This window comes from Cetorhinus maximus, chromosome 3, assembly GCF_964194155.1.
Source record: "Cetorhinus maximus chromosome 3, sCetMax3.hap1.1, whole genome shotgun sequence".
Classification (NCBI taxonomy): Eukaryota; Metazoa; Chordata; class Chondrichthyes; order Lamniformes; family Cetorhinidae; genus Cetorhinus; species Cetorhinus maximus.
The window spans coordinates 99118929-99140687 of record NC_135881.1 but is presented as its reverse complement, the minus strand read 5'-3'; the positions used below and the strand labels follow the sequence as shown (position 1 = coordinate 99140687).

Sequence of the window (21759 nt, the reverse complement as noted above, 5' to 3'; positions counted from 1 at the left end):
CATGTTTCGGTTATTCTGTCACAAGAGGTTTTCAAATTGTTTATTTTGCCCAGTAATCTTTCTCCAGCCAGCCATAACACAATGACCACATTTGTGTTGTGAGATTCACATGGAAGGCAGAACTTTCTTCAATTGAAGATTTTAAAGACCAAAGTAATCCTATTCAGCTTTTACAACTTTTGTTACAGGCCCCATCCTTCTCCTAGCTACTAGTTCGAACCCTACATCATTCACCCTCAGGATTACCTGCCTCCCCCTCCACAACCTGTGCCACTGAGAGTTAATGGATTATTCAACCATAGGGGAGAACAGCATCACAAGAAGTTCAATCTATTGATGGTGCAAATACATGCGCATGGTCTATGTGGAGTCACTGGTGATGATCAGAAATGGGGACTTCTTCCCAGCTCAGAGTGCTGAGGCAGTATTAGTACACTTGATGTTGCACTGGCAAGGGTCTGTTACCACCTTTCTGAATTCCACATTCTGGAGGTACTTCCCCAGCCAGTAATGGTTTGGATTTCCATTGTTTCATGCTTCTTGGCACCAAGCCATTTGTTTAATAACTCAAGTTATCATGCAATTTTACAGAAGTTACATGTAGCAATCTGTAATTTTCTAGAAAACCGAGAAGACTGCTTAATGTTCCCAGACCCAGGACCCTGTAATACCTGGTCCCTTCGCTATTATTACAACAGATACACTCAGCGGTGTGAGAAATTTATCTATGGTGGCTGCAGCGGTAATGAAAATAACTTTGAATCTGTAAGTGAGTGCATATCGCATTGCCGAAGAATTAAAAGTAAGTTTCTGTTCAAACATTTTTTCCTGTTAAGTAATGTGAAGCTTTGCCAACAGGACATGCTCATTTAGGAAAAATAAACCGTGACAGGGAGGGTGAGAGTTCCTGCTTACCCAAACCGTTTAAAGTAGAGTTTGAATAGCTGAAAATCTGAACTGTGCAACTGGATTTTGCGCGTGCCCGCTGACCAAAATATCGTGCGACTGCAGGGTGACACTGGGAGGCTTGCCCGACACCATCTTGCACGATTTCACATCAGATCAGGTCAGGCGCGCACCCGCCCACCAAGCTAAAAATTCTGCCCCTAATTTTTGATTGTTTTCTTCCAGAACACATATTTCCAAGAATGACTCAAAACTTTGAAAAATCCCATTCTTCCGTTAGAATTTATTCTCCCCTTGTTCCAACTCCACCTATCTTGATGCTGCCAAGATAGTATTTTTGCTTGAAGTGTTTTCACAAGACCAGTTATAAGAAAAGATTGCTTTCTTTGTTTGCAGAATTTCAATTATTTTGTTGTCTGAAGACATTGTTTGATGTTGATGTAGGTTCAAGATGCCCTCTGGGACCTTATCCAAATAACCATTCTCTTCACAATGAGCTTGATCTTGTTCTTACTTTATGTTCCCAAATAAGCACTTTGCAATAGTACATTAGTCACTGAATAACGATCAGGGGTGGGAACCCTGGCATTCTTTCTTTCTGATGCTTGTTACCTGACACTAACGTAGGTTATAGCACCCCTATCTCCACCTCAGCTAAACCAAATTAATTCAGCACTGACCAAAGATGGAATCCGGGGTCATGTTAATTTTAATACTCAAAGTAAAAGTGGAAAATGTAATCACATGCGACTTGGTTTCACACAGGTTTGTTAATCTGCCAATAGAGCTACCAAGAAGTTCAAGTCAATCCTTTAATAAAATGCTGTGTGAAAGATATTTTATTTAGTTCTCATCAGAGAGGAAAATTAAGAAGGCACAGACCTTGGTTAACCTCGTTAAGAGGGAAAGTCATACTCTGTTATAAAGATGTATGACCTGTTAATTAGAAATTGAACAGTTCAAAAATCACATGTAATTTAGAGAAATTTATGAAAATTGCAAGGAACACTTGTTCAAAATTCCAACACAGTGATCATTAAGATTTAGCCCGTTGCTTTGTGGATGAACACCTCTGCTAGCTTGTCTACTAATGGTGTGAACAATCTATTTCAATAATGGGTAAACAAGGTAAGTCAAACCAGAGCTTTAATGGTCAACCATCAAGGTAGGTATTGTACAATTCAGCCTCATTTCATACTATTCCTCAAATTATTCAAGTGATAAATCAAAAGAAAAGGAAACTTGTCCTGTAATAATTCTTTCTATCTTGGATCTCATTAGAATGAAACCAACATGCTGTATTCACTTAAATATATAAGATTTTGGCCACCTGTCCTAATAGCCAGGATTCTCCGGTCCCGCCTGTGGTGGGAAACAGTGCAGGCGGGATGGAAAATTTGGAGAGGCAGCCAAAATCCATTGACTTTTGGTGGAAATTCCCAGTCCCGCTGGTGGATGGGACCGGAAAAACCCAGCCAATGTCTTCTTATGTGGCTCAGTGATTAATTTTGTTTTGTAACTCTCCTCCAAAGAGCTTTGGGGAAATTAAATTGCACTAAAGGCACTATATAAATGTATGTTGATATTGTAAATTCTTAGATCCCTTGATATCCTTCACTAGTTACTTGAAGTTCACAGCAATCACAAATGGGTAACATTTCTTTCGGTTGCATTTTAAATGTGTAGCTGACAGTAATGTTGAACTATGATTTTTTTATAAATGGGAAACAATATGAAGAGATACATTCTATAATGCATTTAACAACATTCTTTTTTTAATTGCAGAGGTTCTCAAAATTTGCACGTTGAAGGCAGATGTAGGACCATGCCACGCTTCCTTTACCAGGTATTTCTATAACTTTACAACAGGACACTGTGAGGACTTTGTGTTTGGTGGCTGCCATGGAAACCTTAATAACTTCAAAGACGTTTCAACTTGCCTGAAGGAGTGCAAACCAATTTCAGGTACTTATCTTCAAATATATTTTTCTTTAAGCTATTTTAAATGAAATATTAGTTTTCAATATAGAATGTTAGACATTTTGAAAGTTATGATTTCTTGATTGCTTTACAGATTCACCCTCATTCTGTATCAAGCCCAAAGACAGAGGATATTGTGCAGCTGATATCCTGCGGTTTTACTACAACAAAGAGAAAGGCTCTTGTGAGACATTCAGTTACTCTGGCTGTGGTGGAAATGACAATAACTTTATTTTTCTTGAGCTTTGCCAAAAGTTATGTCAACCACGTAAGTCACACAATCAATAATACACATGGGCTCTGATATTTGGGAAGATGTGTAAATGTGTTTGGAGCAGGGGGCAGGGGTGGGCATGGGGAGGAGTTCTGGGCAAGAAGCATGGAAGTACGGGTTTTTCAGTGTTCTGCAGCTATTAAATACAGGACAGCTTTTCCGTTTATTCCTGTAGGTTTCACATCTGATTGACATGTCAGCTACTTGTTGGGTGGTAAGGCCTGTGGCTCAGAGCCGCAGCTGTACAGCAGAGAGCAAGGAGGGATGGAGGCAAAAAAGATTGCAGCTGGGGGAGGGAATGTGGAGATGATGGGATCTTGGAGGGAGTAATAGAGATGGAAGTAGGTAAGCTTGTTTGTCTAGAGGGAACAATCCTACTCTCCCTGTCACACAGGCAGGGCCGTAAATGCACTAACCTTCTCAAATCCTTTTACCTACTGGGTTTTCTGAGGTTTGAACACCCAAATGAAAAGGGTAAAAAATCAGAATGGCGATTTAAAAACAAATTAAAGTACACACCTTCCTTGAAAGCTGTTAGTTACTGAGCTGTCCCCTGACAGCAGATTGGTCACCCGCCATTTCCACACCTCAGTTAAAGCTAGAATTAGATGGACTCGAGGTGGGTTGGGCTGGTTTAAAATTTTTAATTTCACATCCAACTCAAACCCACTCATTACTGAAGGCTAAACCTACCCCATAATGGCTCCTGCCTGACTTGGAAATATATCGCCATTCCTTCACTGTCGCTGGGTCAAAATCCTGGAACTCCCTCCCTAACAGCACTGTGGGTGTACCTACACCACATGGACTGCAGCAGTTCAAGAAGGCAGCTCACCATCACCTTCTCAAGGGCAGTTAGGGAAGGGAAATAAATGCTGGCCTAGCCAGTGATGCCCACATCGTGTAAATGAATTTTTAAAAATGCAGTAATATACTACGATTTGTTTCTCAATAAATAGGCAACCTCAAATTCCATTGTTATTCCTTTAGTGTGTCCAGAATTACACTCCTGTGATCGAGAACACTGATGTCCAGTGTATGGATTGATGCCGAATTGTGGCATCCTCCCCCACCTTCCCACCTTTTCCTCCTTGCATTTATATATATATATATATATATATATATATGTACGCACACTTAAATATACAATCATAATGCATTTAACAACATTCTTTTTTTAATTGCAGAGGTTCCCAAAATTTGCAGGTTGGAGGCAGATGTAGGACCATGCCGCGCTTCCTTTTCCAGGTATTTCTATAACTTTACAACAGGACACTGTGAGGACTTTGTGTTTGGTGGCTGCTATGGAAACCTTAATAACTTCAAAGACATTTCAAATTGCCTGAAGGAGTGCAAACCAATTTCAGGTACTTATCTTCAAAGATATTTTTCTTTATTTTAAGCTATTTTAAATGAAATAATAGTTTTCAATGCGGAATATTAGACATTTTGAAAGTTATGATTTCTTGATTGCTTTACAGATTCATCCTCATTCTGTATCAAGCCCAAAGACAGAGGACATTGTGCAGCTGATATCCTGCGGTTTTACTTCAACAAAGAGAGAGGCTCTTGTGAGACATTCAGTTACTCTGGCTGTGGTGGAAATGACAATAACTTTATTTTTCTTGAGCTTTGCCAAAAGTTATGTCAACCACGTAAGTCACACAATCAATAATACACATGGGCTCTGATATTTGGGAAGATGTGTAAATGTGTTTGGAGCAGGGGGCAGGGGTGGGCATGGGGAGGAGTTCTGGGCAAGAAGCATGGAAGTATGGGTTTTTCAGTGTTCTGCAGCTATTAAATACAGGACAGCTTTTCCATTTATTCCTGTAGGTTTCACATCTGATTGACATGTCAGCTACTTGTTGGGTGGTAAGGTCTGTGGCTCAGAGCCGCAGCTGAACAGCAGAGAGCAAGGAGGGATGGAGGCAAAAAAGATTGCAGCTGGGGGAGGGAATGTGGAGATGGTGGGATCTTGGAGGGAGTAATAGAGATGGAAGTAGGTAAGCTTGTTTGTCTAGAGGGAACAATCCTACTCCCCCTGTCACACAGGCAGGGCCGTAAATGCACTAACCTTCTCAAACCCTTTTACCTACCGGGTTTTCTGAGGTTCGAACACACCCAAATGAAAAGGGTAAAAAATCAGAATGGCGATTTAAAAACAAATGGAAGCACACACCTTCCTTGAAAGCTGTTACTGACTGAGCTGTCCCCCGACAGCAGATTGGTCACCCGCCATTTCCACACCTCAGTTAAAGCTAGAATTAGGTGGACTCGAGGTGGGTTGGGCTGGTTTAAAATTTTTAATTTCACACCCAACTCAAACCCACCCATTATTGAAAGCTAAACCTACCCTATAATGGCTCCTGCCTGACTTGGAAATATATCGCCATTCCTTCACTGTCGCTGGGTCAAAATCCTGGAACTCCCTCCCTAACAGCACTGTGGGTGTACCTACACCACATGGACTGCAGCAGTTCAAGAAGGCAGCTCACCATCACCTTCTCAAGGGCAATTAGGGATGGGCAATAAATGCTGGCCTAGCCAGTGATGCCCACATCGTGTAAATGAATTTTTAAAAATGCAGTAATATACTACGATTTGTTTCTCAATAAATAGGCAACCTCAAATTCCATTGTTATTCCTTTAGTGTGTCCAGAATTACACTCCTGTGATCGAGAACACTGATGTCCAGTGTATGGACTGATGCCGAATTGTGGCATCTTCCCCCACCTTCCCACCTTTTCCTCCTTGCATCCATATATATATATATATACGCACACTTAAATATACAATCATTCAGAGCTCGCACAGTATAACACATGCATCAGTTCCTGCCCCTGCCAGTTAGGTGCTTTTGTCTCTGATTATGCCCCATTTATCTTGCAAGAAAGAGGAAACTATATCAGCAACTGTGGTACATTATATTTGGGTGATGTGCCTGCCACAGTTGAATAGCTGGCAGTGTGTGCAAGCTACTAGATGTGACAGTGATGTTTGTAACACTGTTGAGTCTGTGAGGGAGAGGTGAGGCAATGAATGTTAGGGTTTGAATTGTGTTTGATAGAAACTATTAGGAGGTAAGTGAAGTAGTGGATTGTGAATGGAGCAGTGTGCGAGGCTATTGGTTCATTTGTAAGGATGTGGCATGTGAAGATAGATTCATGCACCTTGGCAACGCGTGTGCGCTTATTAAAATTTTTGAGACTGCATCCAGTTCCTCAGAGCTAGACTGCTGGCATTAACCATAATGGTTATCTGCTCTAGCCATCTTTGCAGTGTCTGCCTGGATTGCCCCCAGGCTGCCTGAGGGATCAGAACATCTCTCCTCCTGGCCACCTACTGAAACAAGGCCTCCAGGATTGAAATTGAACAACCTTCAAGCAGCTGTCTGGTCTGTTGTACCATTTCTTCTGCTCATTATCTCTTCCATAATGACTTCCAGCACTTACGGTAGCCAGAAGGCACCTCCCTTTTAAGATTTGGAGGATTACTTTAAGTAGGCTAGCTTTAAGTGGTGTTAGGCCCATGGGAACTTGGGCCCTTTGCTGAGATGTGAAATCCACAGTGAGTTTAGCAGTGGGCTGTGCACCACCTCCATCTAATTTAGCAGGCAGCTTGAAGTTTGGAGGAATGCAAGTTAATACCGCATCACAATCCCTATGGCTTTTTTCAGGGACAATCGAATTTTTAGCCCCTTGTTCTTTTGAACCAAATTCTATTTTCCCACATTATTCCCTGTGCTGTAGCAAGCAGAAGACACCAGCTGAACAGCCCGATAAATAGACCCCAAGTGCAGTCCCGGTATAACGTACCAACCTCATACGTTTATCAAGACTTTTACATGACATTTTTCTAGTGTATAAAACTTATGTTTAGATTAGGTGTTTTTCACATTTAAGCCAATCACTTTGGGGTGAGAGTTTCAAACATATGAACAGCACATGCTCATATAAATTAGAATCAGCATCAGCACAAACAGCTAAAAAGATCAAAACAGGCTAATTAGAAGGATCCAGAGGGTTCAAAGGTATGTGGCTAAAAAAGGATGCTACAGAAACTTTTTTTTACAGCAATCTGATCCAAAAATTACAAAGTAGACTTTGAGAGCATTTGGTCAATGATAAGAGAGACCTAAACTTATCATAATCTGAAACAAGTGAGTTAAGAGGAGGTAGCCGCAGACAGTCCACTCAAGCTGCTAAACAGGCTTCCGACAAGACAAAAATAAAAATACCTGGAAAAACTCAGCAGATCTGACAGCATCTGCGGAGAGGAACACAGTTAACGTTTCGAGTCCGTATGACTCTTCAACAGAACTAAGGGAAAATAGAAAAGAGGTGAAATATAAGCTGGTTTAAGGGAGGGTGGGACAGGTAGAGCTGGATAGAGGGCCAGTGATAGGTGGAGATAACCAAAAGATGTCATAGACGAAAGGACAAAGAGTTGTTGAAGGTGGTGATATTATCTAAAGAATGTGCTAATTAAGGGTAGAAAGCAGGACAAGCAAGGTACAGATAGCCCTAGTGGGGGTGGGGTGGGGGGAAGGGATCGAAATAAGCTAAAAGGCAGAGATAAAACAATGGATGGAAATACTTTTAAAAATAATGGAAATAGGTGGGAAAAGAAAAATCTATATAAATTATTAGAAAAAAGGGGGATTGGAAAGGGGGTGGGGATGGAGAAAAGAGTTCATGATCTAAAATTGTTGAACTCAATATTCAGTCCGGAAGGCTGTAAAGTGCCTAGTTGGAAGATGAGGTGCTGTTTCTCCAGTTTGCGTTGAGCTTCACTGGAATAATGCAGCAGGTCAAGGACGGACATGTGGGCATGAGAGCAGGGTGGAATGTTGAAATGGCAAGCGACAGGGAGATCTGGGTCATGCTTGTGGATAGACCGAAGGTGTTCCGCAAAGCGGTCACCCAGTCTGCGTTTGGTCTCTCCAATGTAGAGGAAACCGCATTGGGAGCAGCGAATGCAGTGGACATTAGTAGTAAGCTTCCTACAAGACAGTGGTCCCAATGAAAGTGGCTTCACAGCAGGGAAGATTGAAATTGTGTGTGTGCAAAACCCAGGACTCATGTCAGAGGGTCGTGATTTGTGATCACAATTGAATTGAAGCAATGAATTTGTATTTTTGGATTTGTCATCTTCAAGCTGTACAGCGGGCGTGAGGCACACTCACACAAGGCAATCTCAACTGTATTTAAAGGAACCACGCACAAATGGAAATTGGAAATGCTTGGGATGGATGGTGCTTGTAGACCAATGGCAGCACCCAGATTCAATGTTGCATCACTGGACTGACTGCAGTCAAGAGCCAGAGAGACTGAAAGAACCCTATGGCATTCAACAAGGTGTCCTTGGAGGGAGCTGAGGTTGTGAGCAGAAGTAGCAGTTTTTCTTGCCCTGGTTTTGGATGCAGTGCAGGAAGCAGTTTAATACCCAAACTAGGTGAGGAAAAGTGAGGATATTTGCTGAACTTTCTATATTCCCTCCTTTCACTGTCTCGCCAAGTGTTGGTCATTGCCACATTGCTTGTACCCACTTGATTTCAGCAACACCTAGGGCAGAATTTTTAGGTTGGTGTGCGGGCATGCTCCCAACCTGACCAGACACAAAATCGCGTGAGATGATGTCAAGTGAGCGTCCCATCATCCCACTCGTGAAATACTTTGGTCAGAGAGCGCATGCGGGTGTCAGAGCCGTGCCCGCCATCAATTAAGAGGTCAGTTATAGCCATTAAAAAGGCAATTGATAGTAATTTTTCGTTGCCCGTGCAATTTTGCACTCTTTGCACGGGCAAAACTGGCAAGCGGGCAGCTGGCAATTTGCAAAACCTTATCCAAGGGCAGAATAAAAAGGGTCAGCAGCAATGCCAGTGTGTGTAGTGAGGAGTTTTGGAGATAATTTGCAGCTGGTTGCTTATTGTTACCTGGCAGCTTCATATCTCTTCGGGTCTTCATTATTAGCATTTCCAGGCTTCATTTCAGGTCTCATTGGTGCCTCCAAGGCCCCTGGAGGATTCAGACTGTGTGAACCCTTCCAGGTATCAGACAGCCTTCTGTTACCCTGGTAATGGGGATTGTGGTCTCCGCAGGAGGCACCTCCTCTGAGGAGGAAGTGAGGGGCAGGAGGGAGAAGAGGCCAGGTGTCCCAATTCAGCTTCCAGGGGAGGGACCTGTGGGAGGAGAGGTGCAGGCACAAGGGGCGTAGGGCCAGCAGGTAGTTCAAGGTGGAAGGGGCTGCAGGAGACGTCACTATCCTGCTGTCAGGATTTACAGGCAGCAATACAGCTACCTTAATATGTCCGAGGTGCAATGCCGAAGGAGGTGCTGCCTCTCCGGGGAGGCTGTGACATCCATTTGTCAGATGATTGGGCCTGAGATCACCTCCGACTGTGTGGGTGGACACCGCTTGCCAGTGGCTTTGAAGGTCACAGTGGCCCTGAACTTCTATGAATCCAGATCTTTCCAAGGGTCAGTGGGGGATCTTTGTGGAGTGACCCAATCAGTTGTCCACAGTTGTGTCAAGCTGGTGACAGAAGCTCTGTTCAGACAGGTAATGACATTTATTCAGTTCCACATGGATGAGGCCAGCCAAGCTGAGCGAGCCAGAGGCTTAGTGGCCATTGCTGGATTCCCCTGCATTCAGGGTGCAATTGATAGCACACATGTGGCCATTAAGGCGCCAGTGGGTCATCAAAAGGGAGGAATTCCACTCCATAAACGTTCAGATAGTGTGACCACAGGATGCTCATTCTGCAAGTCTGTGCAAGGTACCCTGGCAGCTCCCACGACACTTACTTTCTGAGACGCTCCCAGGTGCCGAGGCTCTTCAGTGCTCCAGCCCGACTGGATGGATGGCTGTTGGGTGACAAGGGCTATCCATTGAAAAGGTGGCTTATGATGCCACTCTGGCACCCAAGAACAGAGGCAGAGCAGCATTATAATAGGAGACTCTACCTCCACCTGCATCTCAAGCGAGTGTGAAGATGTGCTTCCAATGCCTGGATCATTCAGGGGGTTCACTATAGTACCTCCCAGCGCAGGTGTCCCTGATCGTAGTTGCATGCTGCGCTGTCCACAATCTGGCACAGGCAAGGGGGAACCCACTGGAGGAAAAGGATCTTGACGCAGCTCCACAGGCCACAGAGAATGAATCCAGTAGTGAGTCTGAAGAGGAGCACGGTGAGGAAAATGCTGAGGGTATGCAGCCAGACCTTGGTAACCTCCAGGGAGGCAGGGACACCTTGATCCAACGTTCCTTCAGCTAGGCTGCCAAAGAACCAGTCCCACCTCATCCCAGGGCTGCCACCTCCATTGTGAGAGTCTGAAATGACCCTTTCATTGAACCCAAAGTCCACTCAGTGCCTGTGCAATAAAATTTAGAGCTAGGCACGTCCAGTGCTATATGCTGTTGTACCCTGCACCAAAAATAAAAGGTGAAGTGCATTCAGGCCATCACAACAAAAAGAACTATCTCATCTTGACAATCTAAGCAAATTAACAGAACCTTCTCTGGTCTTCAACCCAAGACCAGTAAACATAAACAAAGCATTGCACAACAGAAGATCATCCGTGACCTGTTCCTCTTGTGCTTATGGTGCCTTAAACTTACGTTTGCGGATACTACATCCAGGTGCTCCCCCCTCACTGGCAGCAGCATTGGAGGCAGCCTGCTCACTCTGCTGTCCTGTTGGCCTTGATGACCTTGGTGGTCAACCTCTGACCAATGGAGCCTGTGTTGGCCCTGCCTGGGAGGGAGTGGCCAGTGCCACGGCTGGCATCTCCCTTGTCACCACAGCCTCATCAGATGTCACAGTCACTAGCAGAGGGGTGGAGGAGCTGCTGCCGTAATCCAGAGTGTCCTGAGAGGAGCTCGCAGAGACGACAAGCAGCTCATGCGCCAGCGTGAGGTCGCTCTGGACCTCCCTACTCACCCCTGATGAACGGGCACCCAGCTGGGATACTGGGTGCCTCATCCATCTCCAACACTGACATTGACCACCGGAGGTCAGTGCCTGTATGAGGGCATGCAGGTCTGATTCCCAGGAATTCCTGATTCTGTTCCTGGAGCTGCCTCGCCATAAGAGTTGCCACTCTCAATGGAGGAGGCAGTGCACTCGGCCATGAGGGTCAACGCAGTGCTGATGCTCTGCATGGACTCCTCCATAACTGGGACCATGACACGCGTACCCTCATGGATCTCTGCCAGATCTTCCCACACATCCCACTGGAAATCCAGCATCTGCCGCCTAACGGACAACTCCAGAGGCTCATCATCAGCCTTCGACTGAGCATTGTCCTGGTCTCCAGCAGTCCTCTGACTGCCTGCGCCCTGGGCACTCTCCACCTCCACCTGCACTTCAAGCGAGTGTGAAGTGTCCTCACTGCTATGCCATCAACATTCTAGCCACCAATCTAACGCCCACTGAGATGTTAGTATCTGCGTTGGTGCCTGGTTCAGGGAGCGGATGTGATGCAGGTGCATGTGAAGCCTGGTGGTCCTCTGGCATCAGGGGTGGCTCTTCAGGGTCCGGCAGTTGGATACGTGGTGACAAATCTAAGGGAGAGTAACAATGTCATTAGTTAAAGTCATCACGCTGTCACTGTGCATGCCAGGCACCCTGGTGAGACAATGGAGATCTGCATCATGGTGCCAACATCTTTCAATGATCAATGGGGACTTCAGTTTTGAAGCCCCCATCAATGATGAGACTACACAAGAATGTTTGCACCATCCAAACCTCTCACCTTTGTGCACTGCATTTTTACCTTCATCTGACACCCCAGCCTCTCCGCAGCCAGTTGGCCGAGGTGCTTGACGCCTCTCCAACTCCAGGGTATCCTGCTCGTACCTCGTTAGGATTAGGAGGATTTGGGGGACTCTGTCTGTCCGCGACCTCTCAATGTTGTTATAGGTCGTCTTCTCCTGAAAGGACAGAGGAGTGTGGATTAGTCCACTCTCTACCTGCAGCACCATTGCTGTCTGGCCAACCATGCCTGAGGAACACCTTGCAGAGCACAAAGGTGTTGTGGCCTTCGAGCCGCAAGACACTCAGACCAAGCAGACAGGGCTCACCCCCTTGGCCAGCTCCGGCCTCACTGACAGTTGGCACTCAGACTCTGAGCTCCGCAGGGGATGGTCGGTCCATAACACTTCAACACACTGACCCATGCCAACACAGTACACAACCTTGCTGAGCGCAGCAGGTTGTTAAACTTCATGCGGCATTGGACAACATCATGGCTGCTGACCAGCGCTACCATCTCCGGCTAAGCTCTTTTGGTAAGGTGCCTCCTTCTCCCATCCCTGGGGACAAGGGTGTCCCTCCTGGCAGCCACCTCCTCCAGGAGGACCGTGAAGCACTCATCCAAAAACCACCCGACCTGCCCTCCCGCCTGGTGTCTGCAGCTGCACTGGATGACATAGCTTCATGGTCACAACATTGAAGATGTGTTTATTGCTGGCAGTCTTCCAGGGGCTGCCTGTGCCATTTATAAACCAGCCTCCGATTCGCCATTGGACCCAGCGGCAGACAGGCCACTGCCCAGCCCTTCCCGACCATTGGGAAGCCACATTTCACGTTGAGCGGGCCTTACTTAGCCTACCAGTGTGAAATCGCGGTTGGCAGCTCATTTCCTGGCCACTCCCGGGCCCACCAATCGTGCCCGCATGCTGACCTAACATTTCAGGCCCTCAATATGAATTTCTATCCAATTCATCACTTCCCTATTCATCCATCCACCATTGTAACTCATTGTAACTCAACCCTAATCCTCATTGTTGCAAAAATGTAACTTCTTGTTTCATACGTTTTAGGAATACAATTTTTAGTTTGGAGTTTGAAATTTAAATGTAAGATAAATGAAAACCTCTGGTAGGAAGCTGATATCAGTGAATGATGGCTTGCGGGTCGAGCACAATGTAGCTTCATTTGGACACTGATTCAGTGATCAGTGTACCCAGCATTTCCTATAGCAGGAGTCCAGATGGAGGGCTGGGTGTCACAGTTGCTGATTCATTCAGTAATTTGGGTAGGTTGGACATGAGCCTTCCCCTGGCATGTCAAGTTGATCCATCTATAACAGCAACAGCATGATTAATATCCCTATCTGCTTTGTTTCTTCTACCATCTGACTAACTTTTGGCTCATAAAGGTTTTAACTGATTAATATGAATCCACTTGTAGCACTTCTTCTTTCCTGTCATAGGTATTTCTAAATGATTAACCAGTGGCGACAACTAACAACTAAGGGCCTGCCCAGATTGGTCGGAACTTTTTATCTACATTTGGTTGTCAGCTGAACTGAAAGTAGCACACTTTGGAGTCAATTCAGTGTCGAAGTCAGGTTGGTTTGTACTGCAGAAGATTCAGCGGAATCTCAAGTACTAATATCATTGAATTTTGAGGTTTAACCTTATTGGCATAATTCATCATTCAGATGCATGCTCAGGTGTGCCAAGGGATAGCCAGCATCGGATTTAGAGTTAGTGGGGCCCTGTTCGCAGCTTTTAAAAAATATCTCATACAGAATTAGCAGACATTAATAAGCATTTCAAAACAAACGACGATTAGAAAATGAAACCAATTAAGATAATATTTAATATTGAACATGAAATGGAAGATGGAAATTGTTCCATTTCTGTTGAACAGAAAGTTATCTGTTTTCTAAGATACACAGCTCTTTGTATTCTTGGTATTCAACTGTGTTAAAGAGAAAGCCATTTCACTTTCAATAGCAAATATGCACATGTTTTGTTACTCAGCTGAGCTACCTCAGCCACATCCAATTATTTTCCTGGCGAGTATTGTGAATACACTAGCTTCTATTGTATGTAAAGAATATAAAAGTACATGACACTGCCATAAGGCAGTAGCATACCTATGGTGTTTAAATATTAAGAATTCATGCTCTCACAGTTTTATGATTCCACCTGAACCTTCGATGTGCTACTGCGTGCTTTGCAATACCCCTATCCCGTTCTCCCCTCAGCTATGCATCACCCTGGATGAAATGTATTCAAAAACTACATCAAAAAAATTTAACTACTTGAGGCAAAAAGATATGCAAAGCTATGATACAAAGAATTGCTAAAGAGTGTCAATTGAACGTGAGCTCCTGAGAGCTGCATTTTAGTATGAATGAATGAACAACTTATGCTGTACATTTCTCCCAATGTACTCAGGAAAGGAGAAACACCTATTGCGAGGGTTAGGAATTCCTTTCTGTTGAACAGTTTCCAAAGGATGTACCATTATGCTTAAAAAATCACAGAATCACAGAATTTTAATGTCTCAGGAGGAGGCCATTCGGCCCATCATGTCTGCACCGGCTCTCCAAATGAGCATTATGATCGAGTGCCATTGCTCTGCCTGTTCCCCGTACCCCTGCACATTGTTTCAATTCAAATAATCATCTGATGCCCTCTTGAACACCTCGATTGAACCTGCCTCCACCATACTACCACACTCCCAGGCAGTGCATTCCAGACTCAAACCACTCGTTGCGTGAAAAACTTTTTTCTTGCGTCACATTTGCTTCTTTTGCAAATCACTTTTGATCTGTGCCCTCTCATTCTTGATCCTTTTACAAACAGGATCAGCTTCTCCCCATCTACTCGAGGGTGTGGTACTGTATCAAATGCCTTTTGAAAGTCCATGTAAACCATATCAACAGCATTAGCCTCATCGACCTTTCCTGTTCCCTCTTCAAAAAACTCCAGCAAGTTAGAGAAACATGATTTCCCCTTTAGAAATCCATGCTGGCTCTTCCTGATCAATCCATATTTTCCCGTGTGATTACTAATTCCATCCCAAAAATGTTTATTTTATACAAAACTGTATCTAGAAGTGTAGGTGGTGGTGGTGTGTGTCAGTTTCACCTCTGACTTCTGAGCGGTCCGAATTGCTCCCACTCCCTGGGTTCTAGACCTTGGACTTATTTGAGGGTTGTGACAAAGTGCAGCAGACAACTAGTTTTGGTGCAAGAAAAAAACTGTGTTTATCGAAGCCACAAATGAACTTATAATATTAGAATTACACTGAGGTTATACAGACTTACAAATTACACTTGCTTTCTTTATGACCATAAAGCAAAAATACTGCAGATGCTGGAAATCTGAAACAAAAATTGACATAGTTGGAGATAATCAGCAGGTTAGGCAGCGCCTGTAGAGAGAGCACAAGTCAGTCGATAATTCAGACATGTGATCCTTCCTCAGAACCCAAAACACCAGCTAACTTGTGTCCTCGTAACAGAAACAGAAAGTGCTGGAAAAACTCAGGGGGTCTAACAGCATCTGTGGAGAGACAAAAAACAGAATTAACATTTCGAGTCCGTATGACTCTTCTTCAGAGCTAAAGCTTTAACTCTGAAGAAGAGTCATATGGACTCGAAATGTTAACTCTGTTTTTTTTTCTCTCCACTGATGCTGTTGGACCTGCTGAGTTTTTCTAGCATTTTCTGTTTTTGTTTCAGACTTCCAGCAGCCGCAGTGTTTTGCTTTCCTCTTAATTGATGCTGTCTGACCTGTCTCCAGCATTTACATTTTTCTTATTTTAGAAGCCTATTGAAGAATTTCGTAGTTCCAGCTGTTAGGATCTTGACCAGTAACTTGTCTTTTTTAGAATCCAAAATCGCAAGTTTTTACTAAAAGAATGAAGCCACAAGGTTCTTGGTTTAAATCAGAAGAATTTTACTACAGAAAAATCAAAGAACGTGAATACTAATAACTACACTCCCTTAAATAGTCAGTTACACTAAATGTATTAAAACTGCAATGAACACATTGCTTATATTTTGAACTAAACTTCCTGACTTAACTTTCCTCTACACCTGTTTGACTTACACACCCAAAACTCAATTCAGATAATTATGCAAAATTGGAAGATTAACCACTTGCTGCGTTTCAAAGATTCCTATGAAGAGCTGAGATTTCTTGGGCCTCCCGTTTACTTTGGCAAGTTGTCCCTTCAAATCTCCTCCAATCATGCCGTAGTTTTAGACTGTCCAATAAACACAGGCGTCGCTGGAGAATTAAGCATAGCCCCCTCAGGTGAGAACTCTCCTGGTTCTATTATTCTTTCACTTCAGAGTCTTACAACAAAAACTCTCTCTTCCTCTCTTTCTCTCCTCACCCCTTGCCGCCCACTCTCTCTCTCTCCCTCCCTGTCTTTTCTTAGTGTGCCTATGTTTGGAAGTTCAACTGACTGTTAGGAGTCCGTCACTTCACCAGAGTTTTAAACTCTTTAAGCCAGCAGACAAAATTTCAACTGAATTCTGCGAGAAAGAGATGTTCCCTGTTCTGCAGCCAGATTGTGTAAAACTCCAAAAACCTGTGAGAAACAGAACCATACACACAATCTACTTACTCCAAAATTAACTTATTTTTGGTCCCTTTTTCTATAGTTTATCTCCCAGGCAACTTGGTCACATGATTAATTACTGGAAAGCAGCTGCTTTTACAAGAAATTCTGAGAAACCTAGTTATTAAAGGGACCAAGACCACAACATAAAACACTGGGCAGGATTGTCCCCCCGTCAGGCAGGTGTGGCGGGTGGGCCCAGGAGTCGCCGCGAAATGGTCTGCCGCCTGCGATCAGGCTCCCACCGTGATTTCACACTGGCTGGCACTGAGAGCCTCAGCACTGGGGGCAGGAGGAGCGCTGACAATTGCGCATTCGTGGGGTTGCGCTCTCTGGAAGCTCCCTAAAGGCACAGAGCTACCTCAGGGAGCTGAAGCTTTTTAAAATGAAAAATGAAGAATCAACAAATAATATTATAATAATAATAAATAATATAAACATGTCCCCACATGAGGAGGGACATGTTGAAAATGAATTTAAAAAAATGTTATTGCTTTTTTATTCACTGTTGGAAACCTCATCCTGCCCATGGATGCGGTTTCACAAAAAATGCAAAGGCCGCCTGGCCTATTCGCCCGCCCGCCAACCATAAGGTTGGACAGGCAGTGAAAAATTCAACTTAATCACCAGCTTAAGGGCCTTTATAGGCCTCTTAATTGTCAGCGGGAGTGCTGCCGACTCTTGTCCGGCCCTGCCGACTAAAATATCACGCGAGTGCGTGATGACATTGGGTTGCTCGCCCAACGTCATCACGCACTATTCCATGTTTGGGCATGTCAGGCATGCGCCTGCATGCCGAGCTGAATACCCTGGCCATAGGGTTCCCCCCAACCTCCAAATAAGCACATGGGCCATTACACTCCTTTATGAAATGCAAGAAGTAATTGCCAAAACCCAATTATTTTATGTTGGTTGGAACATCCTAAATTCAGCATAACTTGAACATGGTTATGCTGTGGCAGAAATCCACCCTGTGTACGTCACTCATGTACAATGCCACTCTTCTTTCATCATCCCCACTTTTCACAACACACCTCAGTTGACCCAATCTTTGTTTTGATTTTGCAAACTGATCAGGTCAGGTCTGGTTAGCTATCACTATGTCAACAACTTAAGTCAAGTAGGAAATAACTGATCACTGTGTCTCTTGTGATAAACTAAGTAGACTTGCATGGCAATCTTTTCTTCAGCACTGCCAACTAAAACCTGTTGTGACTATCTAGTTTGTGGTTCAAATGTTTTGGAATATAACAATTGGTTAGGGAATTGAAGTTATAACTTAGAAAAATAGGGGAATCTGATTGAGAACCTGATAAGCAACACTGAAGTAAATGCGATTTAAACAAGCTTGGAGTTAGTTACACTTTAAAGCTAACTTATGAATCTTACAAGGTCAGAATTGACAGTCAAAAAACCTTGAGCAATAGATGACCATTTCTGGGCCTTTTGGTAGAGCTGGGGTGCCTAAAATTATCTCCATAAAATGAAGATAAAAGCCAGAAATTCTGGGAAAGAGGGTCATAAAACTCCATTAGAGGTAGAAATTATACATTTGAGTTACAGAATAAAAGAATTATGTTGAAGGTAAAATAATTTGTTTGCACTTCTGTTTGAATCATCCCAAAGCATGCCACATCATCATGGAAATGGGATGTGGGATTAGACATTTCTTTTGTTTAATTCATCTGTATGTGTTTGCTGACAGAAGTAAATAGTTCAATTTTGGTTTTGTGGTGGAAATGCAGCTGCAGGATTTGCTCTAGCTTGAAGCTAGTAGAAGAAATCTACAGTGGTCCCCACAGAGCTTCATGGCAGTCAGTAGATTGGTTTGGAAAGCTGTGGCAATGCAGTTGGATATCTGCCAGCAACGCGAACAAGCAGCTGAGGCATCCACAATCATGAGGTTAGTAAAGGAGAAGGTTGAGTGTCACGTAGCCAACAGCTAATGGAAGGACACCCGTAGAATCTTACCTCAGAGGAATAACTGGAATACTAAGGAGCATCAATGTAAATTCCAGAGGCCTGTGGCATACCTTTTGGGTTGGCCCCAGGAAAAGTGAATGAACCTTCAAGATTTAGTAAGGTGAGGAAACTTTTGGGGGAAGCAAAAAGTAGAATTGAGTTCATAGAATATGTCTTTATAAGTTATAATGTTAAGTTAGTGGTGCTTGCTTTGTTTAATTTCTCTTTATACAAACCATAAAGTTGTTTTTTGTTAAAAATCGTGAAACCTTGTGGCGTATATCTGTCAATTAATTGATGGGTGTTCTTTTAACGCTAAAAGCCCCTAAACAGGATCATAACAAGTCACTTTGCCTGATTATCCATCTGCCAGTCAAACACCTATTTAAACAAATCCCGAAAAATATTTGGATTTGAATTGAATAGCTTGGACCATTCTTTGAATACCTAATGAAATAAAATAACTGAAATCTGTAACATATGAACATATGAATTAGGAGCAGGATTAGGCCACTCAGCCCGTTAAGCCTGCTCCACCATTCAATAAAATCATGGCTGATCTGATTGTAACCTCAACTCCACATTCCCACCTACCCCCGATAACCTTTCACCCCCTTGCTTATCAAGAATCTATCTAATTCTTCCTTAAAAATGTTCAAAGACTCTGCTTCTGCCACTTTTTTGAGGAAGAGAGTTCCAAAGACTCACGACCTTCTGCGAGAAAAAATTCTCCTCACCTCTGTCTTAAATGAGTGACCCCTTATTTTTGAACAGTGACCTCCCTAGTTCTGGGCTCTCCCACAAGAGGAAACATCCTCTCCACATCTACCCTGTCAAGACCCCTCAGGCCTTATATGTTTCAATCAAGTCTCCTCTTACTCTTCTAAACTCCAGTACTTATAAGCCTAGTCTGTCCAACTTTTCCTCATAGGACAAACTGCCCATTCCAGGTATTAGTTTAGTAAATCTTCTCTGAACTGCTTCCAACATACTTACATCTTTCGTTAAATAAGGAGACCAAACTGTACACAGTACTTCATATGTGGTCTTGCCAAAGCCCTGTATAACTGAAGCATAACCTCCTTACTTTTGTATTCAATTCTCGTCACAATAAATTGTAACATTCTATTAGCTTTCCTAATTACTTACTGTACCTGCATATTAGTCTTTTGTGATTCATGCACTAGGACGCCCGATCCCTCTGCATCTCAGAGCTCTGCAATATCTCACAATTTAGATAATTTGCTTCTTTTCTATTCTTCTTGCCAAAAAACATCGAAGAAAAGCATAGAAAACAGGAGCAAGAGTAGTTCATTCGACCCTAGGAGCCTGTTCTGACATTCAATATGATCATTGCTCCTCCATCTCAGCACCATACTCCCGCTCTCTCCACATACCCCTTGCTGCCTTTAGAATCTAGAAGTTGATCTATTTCCTTCTTAAATATATTCAGTGACTTGGCCTCCATAGTCTTCTGTGGTAGAGAATTCTACAGATTCACCACTCTCTGAATGAAGAAATGTCTCCTCATCTCAGTCCTAAGTGGTCCACCCTGTACCCTGAGACTGTGACCCCCTTGCTCCCCCAGCCAGAGAAACATCGGCCAGAATTTTACATTCAGCTTGCTGGTGCGCTCCTGACACACCTGAGTGTGATATAACGCGCAATGACGTCAGTCGTGCATTCCGACGTTACCGCGCACTCACGTGATATTATGTTCGGCGGGTGTGCACTGGAGTCAGCTGCGTGCCTGCCAATAATTGAAAAGCCTATTAAGGCCATTAACAAGGTAATTAACTTGAAATTTATGCTGCCCGTCCAACCTAACAGTTGGCGGGCAGGCGAAAAGGCCAAGCAGCGTTTACATTTTTTAGGAAACTTCATCCACGAGCGGGATGAAGTTTCCTAAAGCTTATACACACTTAATAAAAACTTTATTTTTAAATTAAAAACATGTCCCAACTCATGTGACACAGTCACATGAGATGGGACATGTTTTATTAAATTTTTGTCTTTATTAATCTTTTTAAAAAGCGCTTCAACCTCCCTGAGGCAGCTCCGTGCCTCAGGGAGATTGAAGCGCTCTTTCTCGCACATGCGCAAACTGCGTGCTAGGCCCGGCTCTGCCTCTTCCCCCTGCCTGCACAGGGAATGCTCGGTGCTGTCGCTCACGATCCACGCAGGGTGGGCCTTAATTGGCCTGCCCGCATGAAGTAGCGGAGCAGAACCGATTGCGGGTTGCAGCCGGCTTCCTGACCGCTCCAACCGGGCCTGCCCGATGAGGGAAAAATTCTGGCCATCATCCCTGAATCCAGTCGGTCTAAATGGACAATTTCACATTTTCCCACCTTATAATCTATTTGCCAGATCTTTGCCCACTCGCTTAAACTATCTATATCCCTTTCTAGCCTTCTTATGTCCTCTTCACAGCATTACCTATTTGCTATCTATTTACACTACCTATTTATATACATGTACTTCCATGCTTGCTAGGACGTGTTTTCTTTGCGAGCGAAGCATTTATTTAAAGAAACAACATTCCTTCTATATCAAAACAGAATTGTAAAAAAGTCAGTTCCGTGTTAAACAAAATACATTTAATTTGTGTCATGGGATTGTTGGATATAATAGCTGTATAGGACATCAAAATATGTTCATTTTCCTTGACATTTTGTTTCCTTTTTGGCAGCTGACAGAAAAACAGTGAACATCAAGAATGCTCCTGCAGCAGCAGCACTTAAGAAAATTAAACCAAATCGAAGAAAGCAGTTTTTAAGAAATCCGAAGAGGAATAATTAAATGCTTAACTTTCTTAGCAAAAAGCTCCAGGTCTAGAGTTCTTACAGTTTTTTAAAACCTTGATTAAAAGTCTAGACTGAAGTCAACTTTTGCTCCATATATTTTAAACATGACAAGAGGCGATACAATTGACATCAAATCCTCCCAAAGTATTCTCAGTGTAGAGATCTCTTCAGATTATGCTTCTGTTACATTTATTTGGGTGTCACTAATTTTGTTTAAGAAAATAACATAAAAAGGAAAGGAAATTAAAGGAATGATTTGATGCACCAACTGAACATTTTTCATTCCATGCTTTTTTATATAATTCTAATAGAAGCTGTTAGATGGCTGATCCTATACATTTAGAATGGAGGAATTTAAGATGTGGATCATATTAGTTAATATCTTGCTGCAAGATGTGTGCACCTTTTTCTCCTTAATTAATCATTTAATTGGAAAAGATATTATCGTAGTCCATTTC

General features: G+C 43.3%; 1 protein-coding gene across 1 annotated transcript in view; it reads left to right on the top strand.

Moving 5' to 3' along the window:
* LOC144674196 (tissue factor pathway inhibitor 2-like) overlaps positions 1-21334 on the top strand; it is a 31008-nt gene extending 9674 nt beyond the window's left edge. Inside the window, exons 2-7 of the mRNA XM_078535666.1 lie at positions 623-802; positions 2692-2871; positions 2981-3154; positions 4348-4527; positions 4642-4815; positions 21187-21334. Coding sequence (XP_078391792.1) covers positions 623-802; positions 2692-2871; positions 2981-3154; positions 4348-4527; positions 4642-4815; positions 21187-21296 — 998 coding nt within the window. The 3' untranslated portion in view covers positions 21297-21334. The remainder of the gene's footprint in view (positions 1-622; positions 803-2691; positions 2872-2980; positions 3155-4347; positions 4528-4641; positions 4816-21186) is intronic.
* Positions 21335-21759: the final 425 nt, after the last annotated feature.